Source organism: Hyla sarda, chromosome 7 (genome assembly GCF_029499605.1).
Source record: "Hyla sarda isolate aHylSar1 chromosome 7, aHylSar1.hap1, whole genome shotgun sequence".
Taxonomy (NCBI): Eukaryota; Metazoa; Chordata; class Amphibia; order Anura; family Hylidae; genus Hyla; species Hyla sarda.
The window spans coordinates 190,168,024-190,187,644 of record NC_079195.1 but is presented as its reverse complement, the minus strand read 5'-3'; the positions used below and the strand labels follow the sequence as shown (position 1 = coordinate 190,187,644).

Here is a 19,621-nt window from a genome sequence, read left to right as displayed (position 1 = left end):
TGGGGTAAAATGGGAAAAAGGGATGAGTTACATTTTTATTGGGGGAGAGGATTTTTCAAATTTTTTACATTTTTGTAACATTTTTAAAAAAAAATTTGTAACTTTTTTTTACACTTTTTGTGTCCTCATAGGGGACTATCAATAGCAATCATTTGATTGCTAATACTGTTCAGTGCTATGCATAGGCATATCATTGATCAGCATTATTGTCGATCTTCTTCTCTGGTCTGATCAATGTCAGACCAGAGCAGAAGGCCCCAGGAGACAGACGAAGGCAGGTGAGGGGACCTTCGTCCACCATTCTAGATGATTAACTCCCCCTGGCAGTGCTGCAGGCGATCCAATCATCAATTTAAACACACGCATTGCTGCAGATGCCATGACCTATATTGATCACGGCATCTGAGGAGTTAATGGGCGACATCAGCATGATTGCTGATGTCTGCCTTTACTAGCAGGTCCCTGGCTGTAATTTACAATTTACAGATCTGTTAAACTTTCTGGCACGACTACTTTTGGAAGACATCAGAGGGCTTCAAAATATAGCAGAAATTTTCCAATTTTTCACAAAATTTTCAAAATCAAAATTTTTCAGGGACCAGTTCTGTTTTGAAGTGGCTTTGAAGGGCCTTCTTATTAGAAATACCCCACAAATGACCCCATTATAAAAACTGCACCTCTCAAAGTATTCAAAATGACATTCAAAAGGTTTGTTGACCCTTTAGGTGTTTCACAGGAATAGCAGCAAATTGAAGGAGAAAATTCTATTGAATTTTTAAAAGTGGTAAAATGAGAGAAATCTTCTTAAAATGTGTAACCCAATTTCTCTCGAGTAAGAAAATACCTCATATGTGTATGTCAAGTGTTCGGCGGGCGCAGTAGCGGGCTCAGAACGGAAGGAGCGACAGTGGGATTTTGGAGAGTGAGTTTTTCTGAAATGGTTTTTTGGGGGCATGTCACATTTTGGAAGCCCCCATGGTGCCAGAATAGCAAAAAAAAAAACACATGGCATACTATTTTGGAAACTACACCCCTCAAGGCATGTAACAAGGGGTCCAGTGAGCCTTAACACCCCACAGGTGTTTGACGACTTTTCGTTAAAGTTGGACGTGAAAATTATTTTATTTTTTTCACTAAAATTCTAGTTTTCCCTCAAATTTAAAATTTTTACAAGGGATAATAGGACAAAATGACCCCCACAATTTGTAACTCCATCTCTTCTGAGTATGGAAATACCCCATAATAGGATGTAAAATGCTTTGCGCGCAAACTACAATGCTCAGAAGAGAAGGAGTCACATTTAGCTTTTGAAAAGCAAAATTTGCTGAAATTTTTTTTGGGGGCATGTCCCATTTAGGAAGCCACTATGGTTCCAGGACAGCAAAAAAGAAACCTACATGGCATACTATTTTGGAAACTACACCCCTCAAGGCATGTAACAAGGGGTCCAGTGAGCCTTAACACCCCTCAGGTGTTTGACGACTTTTTTTTTCACTAAAATGCTAGTTTTCCCTCAAATTTAAAATTTTTACAAGGGGTAATAGGACAAAATGCCCCCAAAATGTGAAATCCCATCTCTTCTGAGTATGGAAATACCCCATGTGTGGACGTCAAGTGCTCTGCTGGCGCACTACAATGCTCAGAAGAGAAGGAGCGCCATTGAGCTTTTGGGAAAAAAATTGTTTGGAATGGAAGTCAGGGGCCATGTGCGTTTACAAAGCCCCCCGTGGTGCCAGAACAGTGGACCCCCCCCCACATGTGACCCTATTTTGGAAACTACACCCCTCACAGAATTTAATAAGGGGTGCAGTGAGTATTTACACCCCACTGGCGTTTGACAGATCTTTGGAACAGTGGGATGTGCAAATGAAAAATTAAATTTTTCATTTTCACGGACCACTGTTCCAAAAATCTGTCAGACACCTGTGGGGCGTAAATGCTCACTGCACCCCTTGTTACATTACGTGAGGAGTGTAGTTTCCAAAATGGGGTCACATATTACACATTAATTTTTTTGTGTTTATGTCAGAACCACTGTAAAATCGGCCACCCCTGTGCAAATCACCAATTTAGGCCTCAAATGTACATGGTGCGCTCTCACTCCTGAGCCTTGTTGTGCGCCCGCAGAGCATTTTATGCCCACATCTGGGGTATTTATGTACTCAGGAGAAATTGCGTTACGAATTTTGGGTGTTTTTTTTTCCTTTTAACGCTTTTGAAAATAAAAAGTATGGGGCAACACCAGCATGTTAGTGTAAAATGTTTTATTTTTTTACACTAACAAGCTGGTGTAGCCCCCAACTTTTCCTTTTCATAAGGGGTAAAAGGAGAAAAAGACCCCCAAAATTTGTAGTACGGAGATACCCCATATGTGGCCTTAAACTGTTTCCTTGAAATACGACAGGACTCCGAAATGAGATAGCTCCATGCGCATTTGAGGACTAAATTAGGGATCGCATAGGAGTGGATATAGGGGTATTCTACGCCAGTGATTCCCGAACAGGGTGCCTCCAGCTGTTGCTAAATTCCCAGCATGCCTGGACAGTCAGTGGCTCTCCGGAAATGCTGGGAGTTGTTGTTTTGCAACAGCTGGAGGCTTCGTTTTGGAAACACTGCCATACAATACGTTTTTCATTTTTATTGGGGGAGACTGTATAAGGGGGTGTATATGTAGTGTTTTACTCTTTATTATGTGTTAGTGTAGTGTTTTTAGGGTACATTCGCACTGGTGTGTTACGGTGAGTTTCCCGCTAGGAGTTTGCGCTGCGGCAAAAAATTTGCCGCAGCCCAAACTTGAAGCAGGAAACTTACTGTAAACCTGCCCATGTGAAAGTACCATGTACGTTCACATGGGGGAGCAAACCTCCAGCTGTTTCAAAACTACAACTCCCAGCATGTACTGACAGACCGTGCATGCTGGGAGTTGTATTTTGCAACAGCTGGAGACACACTGGTTGGAAAACCTTCAGTTAGGTTCTGTTACCTAACTCAGTATTTTCCAACCAGTGTGCCTCCAGCTGTTGCAAAACTACAACTCTCAGCATGCACTGATCGCCGAAGAGCATGCTGGGAGATGTAGTTATACAATAGCTGGAGGTACGCAACTACAACTCCCAGCATGCCGAGACAGCTGTTTGCTGTCTGTGCATGCTGGGATTTGCAGTTTTGCAACATCTGGAGGGCTTCAGTTTAGAGAACACTGCAAAGTGATCTCCAAACTGTGGTCCTCCAGCTGTTGCAAATCTACAAATTCCAGCATGCCCAGACAGCAAACAGTTGTTTGGGCATGCTAGAAGTTGTAGTTTTGCAAGATCTGGAGGGCTACAGTTTAGGGACCACTATATAGGGGTCTCAAACTGTAGCCCTCCAGCTATTGCAAAACTACAGCTGTCTGGGCATGCTGGGAGTTGTAGTTTTGCAACATCTGGAGGGCTACAGTTAGAGACCACTGTATAATGGTCTCAAACTGTACCCTCCAGATGTTGCTAGGCAACTCACCGGCTTCCGTCCGATCCAGCCGCACGTCATCGCCGCCCGCCGATCTCCGTCGCCCGCAGCCTCCGTCGCCCGCCCGGATCGGTAAGTGGATCTTTGGCGCCGGTCTCCTTTCATTCCCCGTTCTGCCCCGCCTATTGTGGGTGGGCAGGATGGGGAAAACTAAAGTTAACCCCCCCGTCCCCGATCTGCTATTGGTGGTCACGTCTAGACCACCAATAGCAGGGATAGGAGGGGTGGCACCCCTGCCACCTCAACCCTATGCCTTCAGGGGGATCGTGGTTGTCTTAGACAACCGCGATCCCCCTTATATTCCGGGTCACTATAGACCCGTAATGACCCGGAATTGCGCAAATCGCAAGTAATAATTCACTTGCGATTTGCCGCGATCGCCGACATGGGGGGGGTCTGATGACCCCCCTGGGCGTTTGCATGGGATGCCTGCTGAACGATTTCAGCAGGCATCTCGGTCCGATCCCCGCCCGGCGCGGCAGGTGCCGGAATTCTCCATGACGTACACGTACGTTATGGGTCCTTAAGTACCAGGGTGTCATGACATACGCATACATCAAGGGTCCTTAAGGGGTTAAAGGGGTACTCCCGTGGAAAACTTTTTTTTTTTTTATCAACTGGTGCCAGAAAGTTAAACAGATTTGTAAATTACTTTTATTAAAAAATCTTAATCCTTCCAGTACTTTTTATGGGCTATATACTACAGTAGAAATGTTTTTCTTTTTGGATTTCTCTGATGTCATGACCACAGTGCTCTCTGTTGACCTCTGCTGTCCATTTTTGGAACTGTCCAGAGCAGGAGAAAATCTCCATAGCAAACATTTGTCAAGTTCTTTCCAGCCTGACAACAGTGCTCTCTGCTGACACCTTTGTCCGTGTCAGGAACTGTCCAGAACAGGAGAGGTTTTCTATGGGGATGTAATTCTAATCTGGACAGTTCCTGACATGGACAGAGGTGTCAGCAGAGAGCACTGTTGTCAGACAGAAAATAAATTCACTAATTTCTCTGTTTTATACAGCAGCTAATAAGTACTGGAAGGATTAAGATTTTTTAATAGACATAATTTACAAATCTGTTTAACTTTCAGGCACCAGTTGATTTGAAAACATTTGTTTTCTACTTTTTTCCACCGGAGTTCCCCTTTAATGTCTCAATAAAAATGCAGGCAGCTTATTGGGTTCAAGAAGCCACAAGCCTGTTTCTTTGCGCTCAAACAAAAATTGTCATGCTTTGCTGTGTCTAATTGACAAATATTCAGTGATCAGAGAATGAACAAATGCTAAGAGCTGTGTTGCTGTTTTTGTTGCCTGAATTTTTTTCTGTAATTGGCCACATTCACCATTACTAAATATAAAACTATAAACTGCAGACACATGTGGACTGTACTATATTTGGATCTAAAAAAAATAATCTCATACATTCAGTTACATAGTAATGATTGACAACTACAATAGAATATAAAAAGCAAAGGATAGGCCCTATAAACTCGCAGATTGCTTAACCACCAAAAAAGTAAAAACACCTGGTTGGTCTGCCAGTGTCTCTGCTAGGAAGGCAGAAGTGGCTTTTTTTTACATCCTTATGTAGTGGCCAAACACAGATGTACCAGATGAACAAACCTATTTGGGTGGCTCAAAGGGATACTCCAGTGGAATTTTTTTCTTTTAAATCAACTGGATCCAGAAAGTTAAACAGATTTGTAAATGACTTCTATTAAAACATCTTAATCCTTCCAGTACTTATCAGCTGCTGTAGACTACAAAGGAAGTTGAGTTTTTTTTTTGTCTGACTACAGCGCTCTCTGCTGACACCTCTGTCTATTTCTGGAACTGTCAGGAGCAAATCCCCATAGCAAACCTATCCTGCTCCGGACAGTTTCTGACATGGACAGAGGTTTCAGCAGAGAGCACTGTGGTCAGACTGAAAAGAACAACTCAATTTCCTCTTGAGCATAAAGCAGCTGATAAGTACTGGAAGGATTAAGATTTTTTAATAGAAGTAATTAAAAAATCTGTTTAACATTCTGGCACCTGTTGAATAAAAAAAAAATTACGTTTTCCACCAGAGTTCCCCTTTAAATTAATATAAGGTTTTCTAGATTGCAAATTGTGTATTTCAGATGCCTTAGGCCTAGGTAGCCGTGTTTTCTGCATTGTACATGATTCTAAATGTGTCTTCCCTGAATTCCAGTGTGTAGGGAGTTAAATCCTGCTAAAACTTGTCTTACATTGCATTTTCAACAGTTTTTTTTTATGTACAGCAGATTCTCAAGTATTCTAGCCCTGGCTTTAATCGGCTACTCATTCATGGAAAAATTGAGTTCTGTAAGCCTAGATATAGCTAATGTCAGGCATACCTCCATCATGTTCAAGCCTGTTGCCTAGCAAGTAAAGTTCCACTGCAAAGAGTAATAAGATTTCCAGCATTGTCTTCAAGGGGTTTAGTGAAGTTAAAGGGGTATTCCAGGCCAAAACTTTTTTTTATATATCAACTGGCTCCGGAAAGTTAAACAGATTTGTAAATGACTTCTATTAAAAAATCGTAATCCTTCCAATAGTTATTAGCTTCTGAAGTAGAGTTGTTGTTTTCTGTCTAACTGCTCTCTGATGACTCACGTCCCAGGAGCTGTGCAGTTCCTATGGGGATATTCTCCCATCATGCACAGCTCCCGGGACGTGACATCATCATTGAGCAGTTAGACAGAAAACTTCAGAAGCTAATAACTATTGGAAGGATTAAGATTTTTTAATAGAAGTAATTTACAAATCTGTTTAACTTTCCGGAGCCAGTTGATATATATATAAAAAAGGTTTTGCCTGGAATACCCCTTTAAGTTCTAGATCTAGTTTTGCCTCTGGTCGGACTTATCCCTATCTTATAAATCCAAGGAACTTCACCTGGATATGCTACTCAGAGTGTTCCAATTTGCCACAAAAGTAAGTGGAGGGGAGTTCTACAGTTTTGTTTTGTTTAGTTCACTAAAGTAATTAGGACTTTAAGGTAGTGCATCAGAGTGTTACACATCTGCCTTTAGATATATTAAAGTTCTTGTGCAAAAGCACCACAGTATATTTCTGCTAAAAAGCAAAATCTGTAAAAGAGACAGTGAATAGATTCTACCTCTCCTTAATCTAAGTTGTACTACATCAGACTGTACTAATTCAAGCTACATTTAAAGTACAGTTTATGTTTTGTATTGAACTGCATCAGGAGTTAAAGGGGTATTCTGGCCAAAAGACATCTTATCCCCTATCCAAAGTATAGAGGATAAGATGTCTTTGGCTGGAATACCCCTTTAATGGGGTACTCTGCCCCTAGACATCTTATCTGTCTGATCGTGGGGGTCCCGCCGCTGGGGACCCCCCGCGATCTCCCTGCTGCAACTGGCATTTGTTCAAAGCGCTTGGTGCAACTACGGAGGCTTTTGACGTCACGGCCGTGCCCGCTGGTGACATCACGGCCACGCCCTCTCTATGCAAGTCTATAGACTTGCATTGAGGGGGCATGGCCGTGACATAACAAGCCTCCACCCCTCATTGATAGTCATCCTGCACAGAGCAAAGTTTGCACCGTGCATCGGTTGTCTGGGGTGCCGCAGCTGAGAGAGCGGGGGTCCCCAGCGGCGGGACCCCTGCAATCAGACATCTTATCCCCTATCCTAGGGGATAAGATGTATAGGGGCGGAGTACCCCTTTAAGAGGACATAAAAAGACAACAGACTTCTTTTTATCTTGCAGGCCATCGATTAGACTCTCACCGTTCAGGAGGAAGAGAGAGGGGTCGATCTAAGGAAAGGAAGCACCTTTTATCTCCAGATCCTTCACGTTGTAATTCAGAGGAGAGAAACCCCCAAGCTGCATGTGAGCATAGGGATCACCAGCTATCACCTGGTCATACCCATAGCACTGTGCAGGTAAGAATACAGGAAAAAGGAAAAGACTTTGCTTCAGTCAGACTGGTGTATGGATCTTGCAGTGGGATCTGTACTAAATATAGTAGCAATTCTTGTTTTTGGGCAAGAGGTGGCTACTCGTATACATATATGGCAACACTCCACTGGGGTTTATTTACTAAGAGTGGAGTGTAGTTTTCTTTGTGGGTTTTGATTTCTGACAGGTATTTTCCCAAAGTATTAACTAAGGTTTCCCTATATTTTGCACTTTTCCCTATGTTTTGCTTTTTTTTACACATGCTCTGATCTGTTGGGTTTTCCTCAGCTCAAATCCACCACATTTTCTGAGGAAACCTTAGTAAATATGTTGGGATTTTTCAAAAATGTCAGGGCCACGTCCCTTTTGCTGTGGCAACACTTACTTTATCCCATGACCATGCCCCCTTTCGGATTTTTGTTGTAAAATGGAGGGTTTTGTTTTTGGTCGCAATTTGTGCTGCATGGAACGTGCAACACAATTTGGGTGCAAAACCTGACAAAAAAGAGTCGGGATCACGTTAGTAAATAAACCCCACTGTACGGGTATTTTCCTTTAAACCATTTGCAGGTGCTGAATTGACAGGAAGGGTAAACAGTATCCAAGATGTCTAGGGAGAGGGGGAAATGAGTGACTCTGCTCTTAGGCTACTTTCACACTATGTATGAGGCTCCGATACAAACGGACGTTAAGGGCTCTTTTTTTCCACTTTAAATACCATTAACATCCGTTATTGAAACAGAGCCTAATGGGAGTCATACCGGGCAAAGAAGACACCATTCATTTGAATGGGATTCCTCTAATGTCCGTTATGACTCCCATTATTCTGCCGGAAGATAGCAGGAGAAAAAGACGTCACAAGCACAAATTTTTCTCCCGCTATCTTCCAACGGGCGTCACACTACCGGGCACAAACGGTAGTGTGAAAGCAGCCTTAGAGTATAAGCAGTCCAACCGGACAACAAAAGTCCAAACGGTACCGCAGTAAACAATGAGCAGTTCACTGCAGTCTTATTCCCGTAATAAGTTTTATTGTGGATTTTTATATGGATTCTAGGCCATGTCAACACTGTAATTTTTACTCAGCAATATTTATACATGGCAGAATGTTGCAGAACTTTCTCTGTCCGAAAATTAGTTCCATTTATCTATTGTTGGAATAGGGTTGTTTTGGAAGCAAACACATGGATTTCCCAAGGATAAATTAGACAGTAGGAGAAATTGCTGCGTGTAACTTCAACCTTTAGACTAAAGGACTCTTGCTAGTAACAGGGAAAGCAAGATAAATGGATCAATCGAATAAAAGATGACATAGTACATAAGGCCTGGAATGTTGCCAGAGTGATAAAAGGGAACCTGGCTTTAAATGATTTTTCTCATATCATTAAGTAATAGCATATTACACATTTTGGGACAACATCCTCTTCTGTGTTGTCCTCTTTACAGCAGTAACAAAGAACACACCTCCAGAGGAATCGTCAGGATCAAACAGGTGCTGGGACTCTCCTTAGAACAAACAAACTTTATTACCCACAATGCAAAGCATTTTGCAGAATATCCACTTCATCAGGCATGCCTGATTACGCGTATGTTCCGCAAAACACGTTGCATTATGGGTAACAAATTTCCTTTGTTCTAAGAAGAGTCCCAGTGCCTGTGTTTGCTATTGCTGTTTACAAGGCCAGGAGTGGCTGCAGGGTCCCGATTATCTATCTATTTATGCAGACACCAAGTACAACCAACATTGATGAGCACCAGTTAATTCTGGCTTTATATCCAAGTTCCTGACGTTCTCACACTACGGAGCGCTGTGTCTCTTTTGTTTTAGTTGCTCTTCACAGCAGGGTTCTTAGCCACATGGCTGGACAGAGAACTACAGCAAGTCCCTTCTATGCAAATTGGGCCACACTTTAGCTATATTTAAAGCCAGGTGGCTGAAGGTCCCTGTGTAAACCTGTAAAATGGATATAGATCTAGGCCAGCACTACATCCCCTTCATTCTCATGATCAGTGGTGGTCTCATAGGTTGGAGCACACTGATGGCAAAGTGACGGCAAATCCTAACAAGATAAAATGATGACTTAAGTTTGTCCTAAATTTAATGATATGTTTGTGATTATCTAAATTGTTTTGAACCTGATTTACATTTTTGTGTGTTTTTTTCCCAATAGATCCTTGACTCATTGAATGAAATTTGCATTCCTTCTGACACCAGCACCCCAAGACGTGGGCGACGCCAACTTCCTTCTGTGCCTGCAACCCCAAGACCTCTTATTTCCTTTTCTTCTTTAATCCGTCGACAGAAACACAGCTCACCTCCACGCAATGGCAACGATGATATACCACCTCTTCCTAGTGAACCAGGCCTGAGCGAGTCTTCCTGCTCCCTCCAGGGGCATCACAGCTCTCAGTCAACTCCTCAGCACTATATCTCAGAGCCATATTTGGCCCTACACGAGGAGATGCAAAGCTCAGACTGTCCAACTGAGGACACACTCACCTTTGAGGTTGCTGTGGCTACCAGTCTAGGTCGTTCTAACACCATTGGTGGTGCTCCATTACGACAAGGATGGCAGATGCCCAATGGTCACTATCGTCGTAGAAGAAAGGGAGGAATACCACCTGTGATAGCCTCTCGTGAATTAAGTGACACAGAAGAGGATGATCGTTGTTAAATGAAGGTGGGGCATGCTTGCTGCACAACAGCAGATATTATTTCAATGGCCCCTCCATCGCATCTCTGAGCTTCTTCCAGAAGAGCCCCAAAGCACTCACTGCCAATCCCCTTACCTAAACTACAAGTACAGGCAATACCATGAAAAACGGTTGATGCCGGCATTATTATATCTTGTGCCAAAAGTGAAAAAACTGTCATGAAGACAAATGTAAGAGTCTAAAGGGGAGGCATGGAAGCATATGCCCATAATGGAATACTGGAAGTGAGTGGTCAACAATATGTCCGAAGGCTGTGGAAATCACTGCCTATCATGAGTTCACTATAGATTGATACTTTGCTATCATTTGCCAATACTAGAAGTTGAGTTTTCAAATATTGACAATTGATCATCTGCCAAAGTGATCAACCCTTGATCAAGTAAACTACTTTCTAAAATGTTCAAGACAATTTGTCAGACTGGTAAGTTGATTGAATGGACAGCCATTAGGTTGGGTTCATCGATGGATCCAGTCTACTAAAGGATTTCTTATGCAGTTGTGTGATGATTATATAACAGTGATATGCAAAGATGGTTGGTTGGTTGCGGTACGTAGGTAGGTATGAATCTCTGGCTTTATGTTAAGTGCATTCTCTGAGCCTACAAGCCCTTGTCATTGTACAAGACAATGAAAATCTATATATTTTTTGTTTGTATCCAAATCTTCCTAACCCTACTCACCCTAAGGTTTAGCTAGTCTGAGGGTATTATAGTTGGCACATTGAAACCAAGTGGAAATATAAAAATACCTGGAAACTTACTGTATGTAGAAAGATTACCAAAACTTGTTTTTGCTTCAGTTAAAGGATAAGCATGCTTCACTTTGCATGGGCCTATAAGTATAAAGAATTCTCTAAATATGTTAGACATAAATTTATTACACATCAACACTTTCGTCCTTTGTTTAATACTTGGAAAAGTAAATATAATTCAAGGGAATAATTAAATCCAAAATTACAATTTAGATTTTTTTTTTCATGGTATTTATATATTGATGATCTATCTTTAGATTAGACTTTCAATATGAATTTGGTGGGGATCTGACTACTGGCACCCTGTTAATCAGCTTATTGAAGGGGCCATGGTGCTACATCGAGCCCTCTGGTCTCTTCATTTATCACTTTAATTTTTTACTCATACTTCAGCTTTTTGCAGCTCAGTCTAATTCACGTGAATGGGACTTTATCAGGCACTATGTCTGTATGAGCTTCAATAAGCTCTCAATCAGGTAATATGTAAAGCTGCCAAATGTTGGGTGTAACATAATAATGGTGGCTTGTCTCAAGGAAAGACCCTCAATATTAAAGTTCTGGAAAACACATTTAATTTAGAATCTTTCATTTATATTTTAAATAAATGCACCTTTTCAGTTTTTGCTGCACTGCATTTAAAATTTAAAATTTACTGGGGAAAAAAAAACAGCTAAGACTAGTTCTTATCAAATGAGTTTCCATGAACATAGCCAAGGAAGAATAAAAACTTAAGGGTACATCTAGATCCTCATAGCTCAATTGTTTGTTCCACTGACCTAATTTTCTTCATGATTTACACTAATTGAAAGTTATCTATGTCTGCCATGTTATAGATACAAAGGAGGAGCTTGGTCACCAGTCATAGTTTGCACTGAAATGCTAGCTCATATAACTTACCCCCTACCCTCTCACACAGAATAGAAAGTTTACATGCAACAGTGCTGAGGCTGCTGTAATCACAGGACTATTAACTAGCAAGTTCTCTGTATTACTGCGCCAAGACCTGATACTCAGATTCTTAAATAGGACTGCTATTCATTCAGCTCCCCATAGTGAAACATTTCAGCATAAAAATGTCTTTATCAAGCATTTTTAATGTCAAAAGTTACACTATAGGGAACTGAATAAACAGCAGTCCCATTTAAGAATCTGAGTCTCCAGTCCTGGTGCTGTAATCCGGGATCTTCTGTATGTGTATCTGGATTGGCCCTTTTAGATGGTCACAAGCATGATGGAGGAATCCAGTGCTGTCTTTATCCTATCCAAATTCTCTGCATTAGATATGCCATTTTTTTAACTATCTCTGGGGGGCTAGGGGGTAAAAGGCTGCAGTTATAAAATGTTCCCCGTACTCTACCCCTTACCAAATTAACATAAGTGTGCAGCCTACTAGTGAATAAACTACACTCATTTTTTGGGTTGAATACTTGAATTTACATACTGAGAAATGCTTTAAAGTATTTCTTGTTAGACTTAGAAACCTTCAGTTGTTTTTTGTTTAAAGGGGTAATCCAGGAAAAACATTTTTTTATATATATCAACTGGCTCCAGAAAGTTAAACAGATTTGTAAATTACTTCTATTAAAAAAACTTGATCCTTTCAGTACTTATGAGCTTCTGAAGTTAAGGTTGTTCCTTTCTGTCTAAGTGCTCTCTGATGACACCTGTCTCGGGAAATGCCCAGTTTAGAAGAGGTTTGCTAAGGGGATTTGCTTCTAAACTGGGCGTTTCCTAAAGTGTCTTTAGAGAGGACTTAGACAGAAAAGAACAATCATAACTTCAGAAGCTCTGAAGTACTGAAAGGATTAAGATTTTTTTAATAGAAGTAATTTACAAATCTGCTTAACTTACTGGAGCCAGTTGATATATAAAAAAAAGTTTTTCCCTGGATAACCCCTTTAAGTTACATACCATTGCCCAACCCATCCCATGCCACTTAACTCCACACACCAAAACTGTTAAATATCTTATTACAAAATACATTAATTTATCAAACACAGATAAAACCCACCCCATATTGCATTATGTCTATGATGGCCCAGACTCTATATAGTTTATTAGGGTTATAGGCAGATTTGTATAATGAAGTTTTTGTGATATGTATTTTCTTGCATATGACTCTGAAGAGTTTTACTTTATATGCCATAATGAACTAAGAAAATGACTAATGTATGACTAAGACCGCTGAACGCGGCTGAAACGCGTCACCTTGTCATCACTTACCATTACCCCTGAATAAAACCGTATTGCTTGATATCCTGCGCTGGACAAATGTATTTCTTCTCTACGTTTATATGGACTGTGGTCCAGTCCTGTCCATGGAGCGGGAGGGGCGACCAAGTGAGCTGTGCCGCACCTGTTGTATCTATAAGAAAATATTTGTATAAGAAATTATACAAAGCCATTCTTCTTGTAACATTTGTAATCGTCACGTTGTGGATGCTTTTGCCATGTCCTGGAATTAAGTAAACCCATACAGTACATGTTATATGTATTAGAAGCAACTAGAGATGAGAAAACTTTTCAAAAATTCAGTTCTGTCGATTCACCAAAAAGTTTGGTTTGGTCCATACCTTTACTTCCCCAGTAGCCTAATATTTATGTGTTTATCAATGTCTAAGATCCTGTAAAGCCCTATATAACACTATTAGATCACCTAGAAGTGTATCCAACTACTTTTGATCAGTTTTAAGGGAAAAGTTCATTTAAACCTAAATGGATAAATAACAGGTGATGTTAAGTAACAGCTTGTTAAAAAAAAAAAAAAAAAAAAAAAACACTGCACTAGTGTAATTATTATTATTATTTTTAGATGAAAAAAAGGTCCAAAATGTGTTTGTTTTTGACATATGCCTGCTGGTGTTTATATGCACTCAGAGGTATCAGAAGAAGCAAATGCTTTTTCCCAGTGTTGTAAAATGATACAGCACCTTTTTGGGAAAAGCTTTTTACAACAATTAGTGTACCACAAAAAAAAAAAAAAACTGTCAAGCTCAACTTGCAAATAAATTAGGTGCAGAACAGATGCAGAACTATCTCTGTGGTGCAGCTTTAATTACAATGATTGTGTATATGGTTCTACTCCTATCTGTCGTTCACTGATCACTGTCCCTCACAGAGATCTTCTCCTAACACCTGTGATCCCTAAAATGTCTGCTGATGCTATGATCTATAAAATTGCATTATCTGTTATCTGTCCAGATGAACAACCTGCTTACCTGTCAGTCAAAGTATGTTTCCCTTTAGTGCACTGGCTACCTATTGAATTTTTTTTGTGTTAATCACTCAAAAAGAAAAAAAAATCTCTTATTTTAGAGGTGTAGCCTATACTATTTTGAATGAATTACACTTTCCAGCACTTTGCTGTTTAATGCCCTATTTTCAGCAAATATAGGAGCACTAATACTATAGTATAACAATAAAATATTTTGCAGTACACCTTCAATGTTCTTGCATCAACAATTTGATCCCCTGCCTAAGTTTTAGATTTGATCACTTAAATACTGAAATGTGAAATTACATTAAAATTGGTTACTAATGCTTCAAATATAGGGCAAAAAGGGCAACATATCATCTGAAGCTTGGTGCAAAAAATGTGACAAATTGGTTTATTGTGATAGATATTCCCTAGCCAGTAAATCAGCAAACCTTGTCTCTAAAATTCTAACAAAAAAAAAAAAAAGTTAAGATAGGGGAAATGGTATTGGCTGTTGTACTGTTTATGTGAAATATATATTGTGTTGGAACTGGAATGATTTTCTAACCTAGTAATGAATACCCGGTAGCTCTCTGGTGGTTGACTGTTTCAAAGCTAAATGAAATGTGGACAAGCATAAAACCAGAACGGGAAGTTCACCAAAATCCATATCCATGCCTAACCATTCTATACATACCTTCTGAGGAACAGGCCTTGTATATTTAGTTCTTCTACAATGATGGACACTTTCAAGTGCAATGTACATGAAAACACTTCTCTATGTGCAAAGCAGGGAATATTAAATCAGGTGTTGGGAGATGGTGATTGTATGATAAGTTAAAAAAAATCCTGTTTTGCCCAGAATTATTAAAAAATAAATATGTCTATGAAAAATTGTCTTGGGATTTTAAGGGGATTTTTTTGTGAAAGAGAAATAAAAAAATATATATATTAAACACAATGTAAATAATTCTCAACATTTCTTGTCCTTTTTTCTGACTTTTTCAGTCCAGAAATAAAACTTGATAAAAGAAAATGTGTCATGCTCTTGTTGAACCAGTATGGCTCTTCTTGGGACACCATTCATTCTTTGGAGGGTTGAAGTCTGTCTTCAAACAGCTATTTAAATACTATGTCTGATATAATTTCTTTATTTGTGAGTTAAACATGAATAAATCTATAACAGTTGATGGGTGTGGACCCGCTGTACTACCTAACTAGACTATAAACCAAAACTAACTAAACCAATGTCGAGAACAGAATGTAAGCAGCCCCTTGGTAGTCAACCTTTTTACAACTCTAGGATGTGGAAGCTGGGCCACTAACTTTCTACTACATGACTGGTCCAACTGTGGTTAACAGCTGGCCCAGCAGGCCAGGAGATATTGGTGTGAGGCACTAAAGAGTCAGGCAGAGGGCTGGTCCAGGCATAGATCGTAGGCTGGTAATAAAGTAGCATGCTCAGAGACAGGCAGAAGGTTTGTGGAAGCTTAGGTTCAGGGTCAATAGTCCAGGTCATACACAGGAGATGCAACAAGGTACAGAGGATCAAGCAAAGAAGTCAGGAGGCAGACTGGAAAAGAATCATGCCTTTACAGTAATCTTTGCTTAATTAGGAATTGACCTTTGGTAATTGGCTGGGGACAGGTATGAAGGGAAAGTGACAGCTGGTTTATTCGCACTAAACCCAATACACAGGGTTATAGTGCAAGTAAACTGGATTAAAACAATTTATTACTTACCCAGATCCCAAGTCAGGTTCCGGAGATACACACTATGTTATCCCCCGTTGCTAATACATTAATTAACTCCTATGCGCAATAGAGCCAGTGTATCTGAGCTTCCCTGCCTCCTATATGTCCACCCACCTCACACTCACAATGGTAAATACTTTATGAATAATTATGAGATGGGCGGGCATATTAGAGCAGAGAGGACAGGAAGCTTAGAACATAGTTTTCCCCACTATTGCGCAAATTAGGTTAGCATATTAGCAAGGGCTAAAATAGAGTGCATCTCCGGACCCAAACAACGGATCCTGGTAAGTAATACATAATTTTAATCCAGTTCACCCGCACTTTAACCCTCTTTATTGGGTTTAGTGCGGATGACCAAACTGTCAGTTTCCCTTTAAGTGTGCATGCCAGTTGTATAAGAAACAGCAAGGGGACTACTCACAGTGTATAGGCTGAGCCAGAAACAGCAGGCACAGGAGCAGGAAAAAACGTATTTTCTGCTCTCGCTCAGCATCTAAACACCCTGGCTAGGACTTGTTGGCACTTAGAATCATGGGCATATGCCCACCAGAATTGACTGAGAGATGAAACAAATAGCGTACCTTTGGTATTGCAAGAGAAGGCAAGAGCTGGCAAAGAAAGTCCTAGAATAGCTAAAGAAGTCCTGTATACAGAATGGTTCAGAAAGACTTGTCCCAACCATATTAAAGCCAATGGAGAATTAGAACATATGGTGTAAAGACAGTCAGGGTAGAAGTTGTTGGATGCATAAGACAGGTAAGGAAGATGTTAATAGTACAGTTAGGAAAGAAGTAATATGACATAGTATATAAATGTAGAAATTATGGTCTGGCACACTGATAGAGGGAGAGCCTAGCCCATAAAGAACTGGTAAAGGAGAAATTGTGGGACAACAGTCTACTTGGTTTATAAGTGGCCTAGCACTAATATGTTAATAGTATCAAACATATCGGAAATATATTTTTGTCCAATTTGTTGCAGAAATAGCTTTGAATATCCCATTTGCAAAAACTAAATTATTTATCGAGATTCAGAAATGTCCAAGACAAAACTGTTGATAAATGACTAAATAACAGGATCTGAACGTCTTCTTCGCAGCTATTAGAGTTAAATGGTTATTTGTGTTTCCTTTTTATTCATATCTGCTACTGCCACAGTAAAGTTTTAAATATTTACACACTAAAAATATTTTCCTGATTCTCAGTCAGTCATGTATGTAAGTAGCAGATTTCTTTGTCTGCAGATTCCATCTGGATTAAGCTTCAGGTATCTGAGCTCAAGAATGGCATCAAATGGCTGTCACTTTGAATCCCATCATTCTGGTACTGTTTGTAATCACCTGTAAAAGTCTGCACACACTACTATGTCAGAAGCAATCGAAAAGACCATGAAAAGGTTGAAAAAACATCACCATACTTAATGGAGTTGTTTATTTGTGTGAACAATACAAACTTCTATATATATTATATACAGAAACATACAAATAATGTTTTGGAAGAATTCTAGCCTTAAAGGGGTACTCCGGCGCTAAGACACCTTATCCCCCTATCCAAAGGATAGGGGATAAGATGCCTGACCGCGGGGGTCCCGCCGCTGGGGACCCCCGTGATCATCCACACCGCACCCAGTTAGAATCAGCCCCTGGAGCATGCTCGTGGGACACTCCCCCTCCATAGGCTTGCATTGAGGGGATGGCGCGTGATGTCACACGGGGGCGGAGCCGTGATGTCACTATGCTCCGTCCCCGTGATCGCCAGTAATCAGACCCGGAGCGAGCACGTTAATGGGTGCGGCGTGAAAGATCACGGGGGTCCCCAGCGGCGGGACCCCCGCGATCAGGCATCTTATCCCCTATCCTTTGGATAGGGGATAAGATGTCTTAGCGCCGGAGTACCCCTTTAAAGGAGGGGATTTATCATTGTCTGTCTAAATCAAGTTCTTTTTACCCAAATTTGCCTGGGCATATGTTACATGTGTACTTTGCACACATTTATCAAAGAGATGCATGTTCTTCATAAATAGCAAAGTAGCTTAGATGTAGACATGTTTCTAAGTGTGTTCCAGGCTGGTTTGAGATTGCAAAAAAAATTGTGAACATTTTTTTTTTTAAAGTTGCTACCACTGCAAAAATGTCTGCAATAGAGGTTTTGTTCTTGCACTAACTCCTTATATCCTGTGTATGCTAAACTGACTACCCCTTTGCTTAGTGATTTGGTACTACTAGACTTTCTTGTGCACATGATCCTTCCTAAGCCAATGACTGTGGGATAAATCTCAGTCAGGCCTCCTCTCCCAGGAGAAGGGGTGGACTTAAACCCAGTCTAGGCCTGGCTTTTGCCAGAGCAACATCTCCTAGCATTGCTCTTGCTAGGCATTCCGACACCTAGGCAAAATTGTTATTTCCATGTCAAATCCTGTTCTACAAGCAAATTACTGCCCTGTTCCTGTTGCAGTCCATGCTGTGAGGATAAATTGTCTCAAGTATTCAGCTTCAAGAAGTAGTTTTCATTTTAGTTAAAGAAAAACAAGGCTGAACAAGGGTCCCCCTGCAGTACACTAATCTCTTCAGTGACCTATGGTTGGATGTAGTGCTGGGTGGTTATTATGTCATCAGTTAACAAGTAAGTCAACATGTATAGCAGAGAACAGTAGAGATGAGTGAATTTTTGAAAAATTAGATTTGGCCGATTCGCAGAATTTTCCGAAAAAATTTGGTTTGGTCCGAATTTAAAAATTCCAAAGATTAAAAGATACATTTCCAATTTTTTATCGAAGATTTTTGGTAGCTAGTGCTACCATACATTTGTTTAGGTAATGTCCCAGCAGCATGAGGGGACCATAGGGCCTCACAATTCCTAAGATTAAAAGATACATTTTCAAATTTTTCCTGAAGATTTTTGGTACCTAGTTCTACCATAAAATATTTTTAGGTAATGTCCCAGCAGTATGATTAGACCATAGGGCCTCACAATCCCTAAGATTAAAAGATACATTTTCAAGTTTTAATTCAAGATTTATGTTAGCTAGTGCTACCACAAAATGTTTTAGGTAATGTCCCAGCACCATGAGAAGACCACATGGTGGCAAAATGACACAGCCTGAAGGTGGCACCAGCATGAGGAGACCAAAATGTGGCAGAATAACCAAGACTGGAGGTGGCAGCAGCAAGATTAGATCATATGGTGACAGAATGATACAGCATGGAGGTGGCGGCAGCCTGACCAGACCAAAGAGCCTCAAAATGTAAATGATTAAAGATTTTTTTTTAATTGCATGTGGCTATGTTAACATCCTCCAGATACTTGATGAAAAACTGCCACACTGCAGAGTAGCTGATATTCCCCCCAACAGTTCGCATTGACTGTCTGCTACTGCTGCCGACTCCAGGGATTCCTGTTCCACCAGGGCAGGTGAGCTGCTGCAAAGCAGGTGGTCTACCCCGGGCACATTTGGTTCCAGACTTTCCACTGCTGCCACCATGCTGACTCACAACCATGTTACCACCTTTGCAGGCTCATCTGCTGCCTCATGGGCAACCTGCCCCCCTCTTTTCCTGATGATGAAGCCCCTTCTGCACATGGCTCCCAAGTGCGATCGGCTTCATCATCGAGTTGTGTCAGCACGTCATTTATGTTTTCCTCAGGTTCCTCAACAGTGTGTGCTTCAGGAGCCTGAACACTCCCAACACCACCTACCATGCCACTCTCCTCATCACTACTTGCCCGCCTAGCGAAGGAAGCAGGGAAGTCTCCTCCACTTCTTGGC

At 40.7% G+C, this 19,621-nt stretch overlaps 1 protein-coding gene across 1 annotated transcript in view; it reads left to right on the top strand.

Annotated features, from left to right (window-relative positions):
- The window catches only part of CACNA1E (calcium voltage-gated channel subunit alpha1 E), an 877,957-nt gene extending 866,023 nt beyond the window's left edge, over positions 1-11,934 (top strand). Inside the window, exons 47-48 of the mRNA XM_056531933.1 lie at positions 7,246-7,421; positions 9,609-11,934. Coding sequence (XP_056387908.1) covers positions 7,246-7,421; positions 9,609-10,112 — 680 coding nt within the window. The 3' untranslated portion in view covers positions 10,113-11,934. The remainder of the gene's footprint in view (positions 1-7,245; positions 7,422-9,608) is intronic.
- The last annotated feature ends 7,687 nt before the right edge of the window (positions 11,935-19,621 follow it).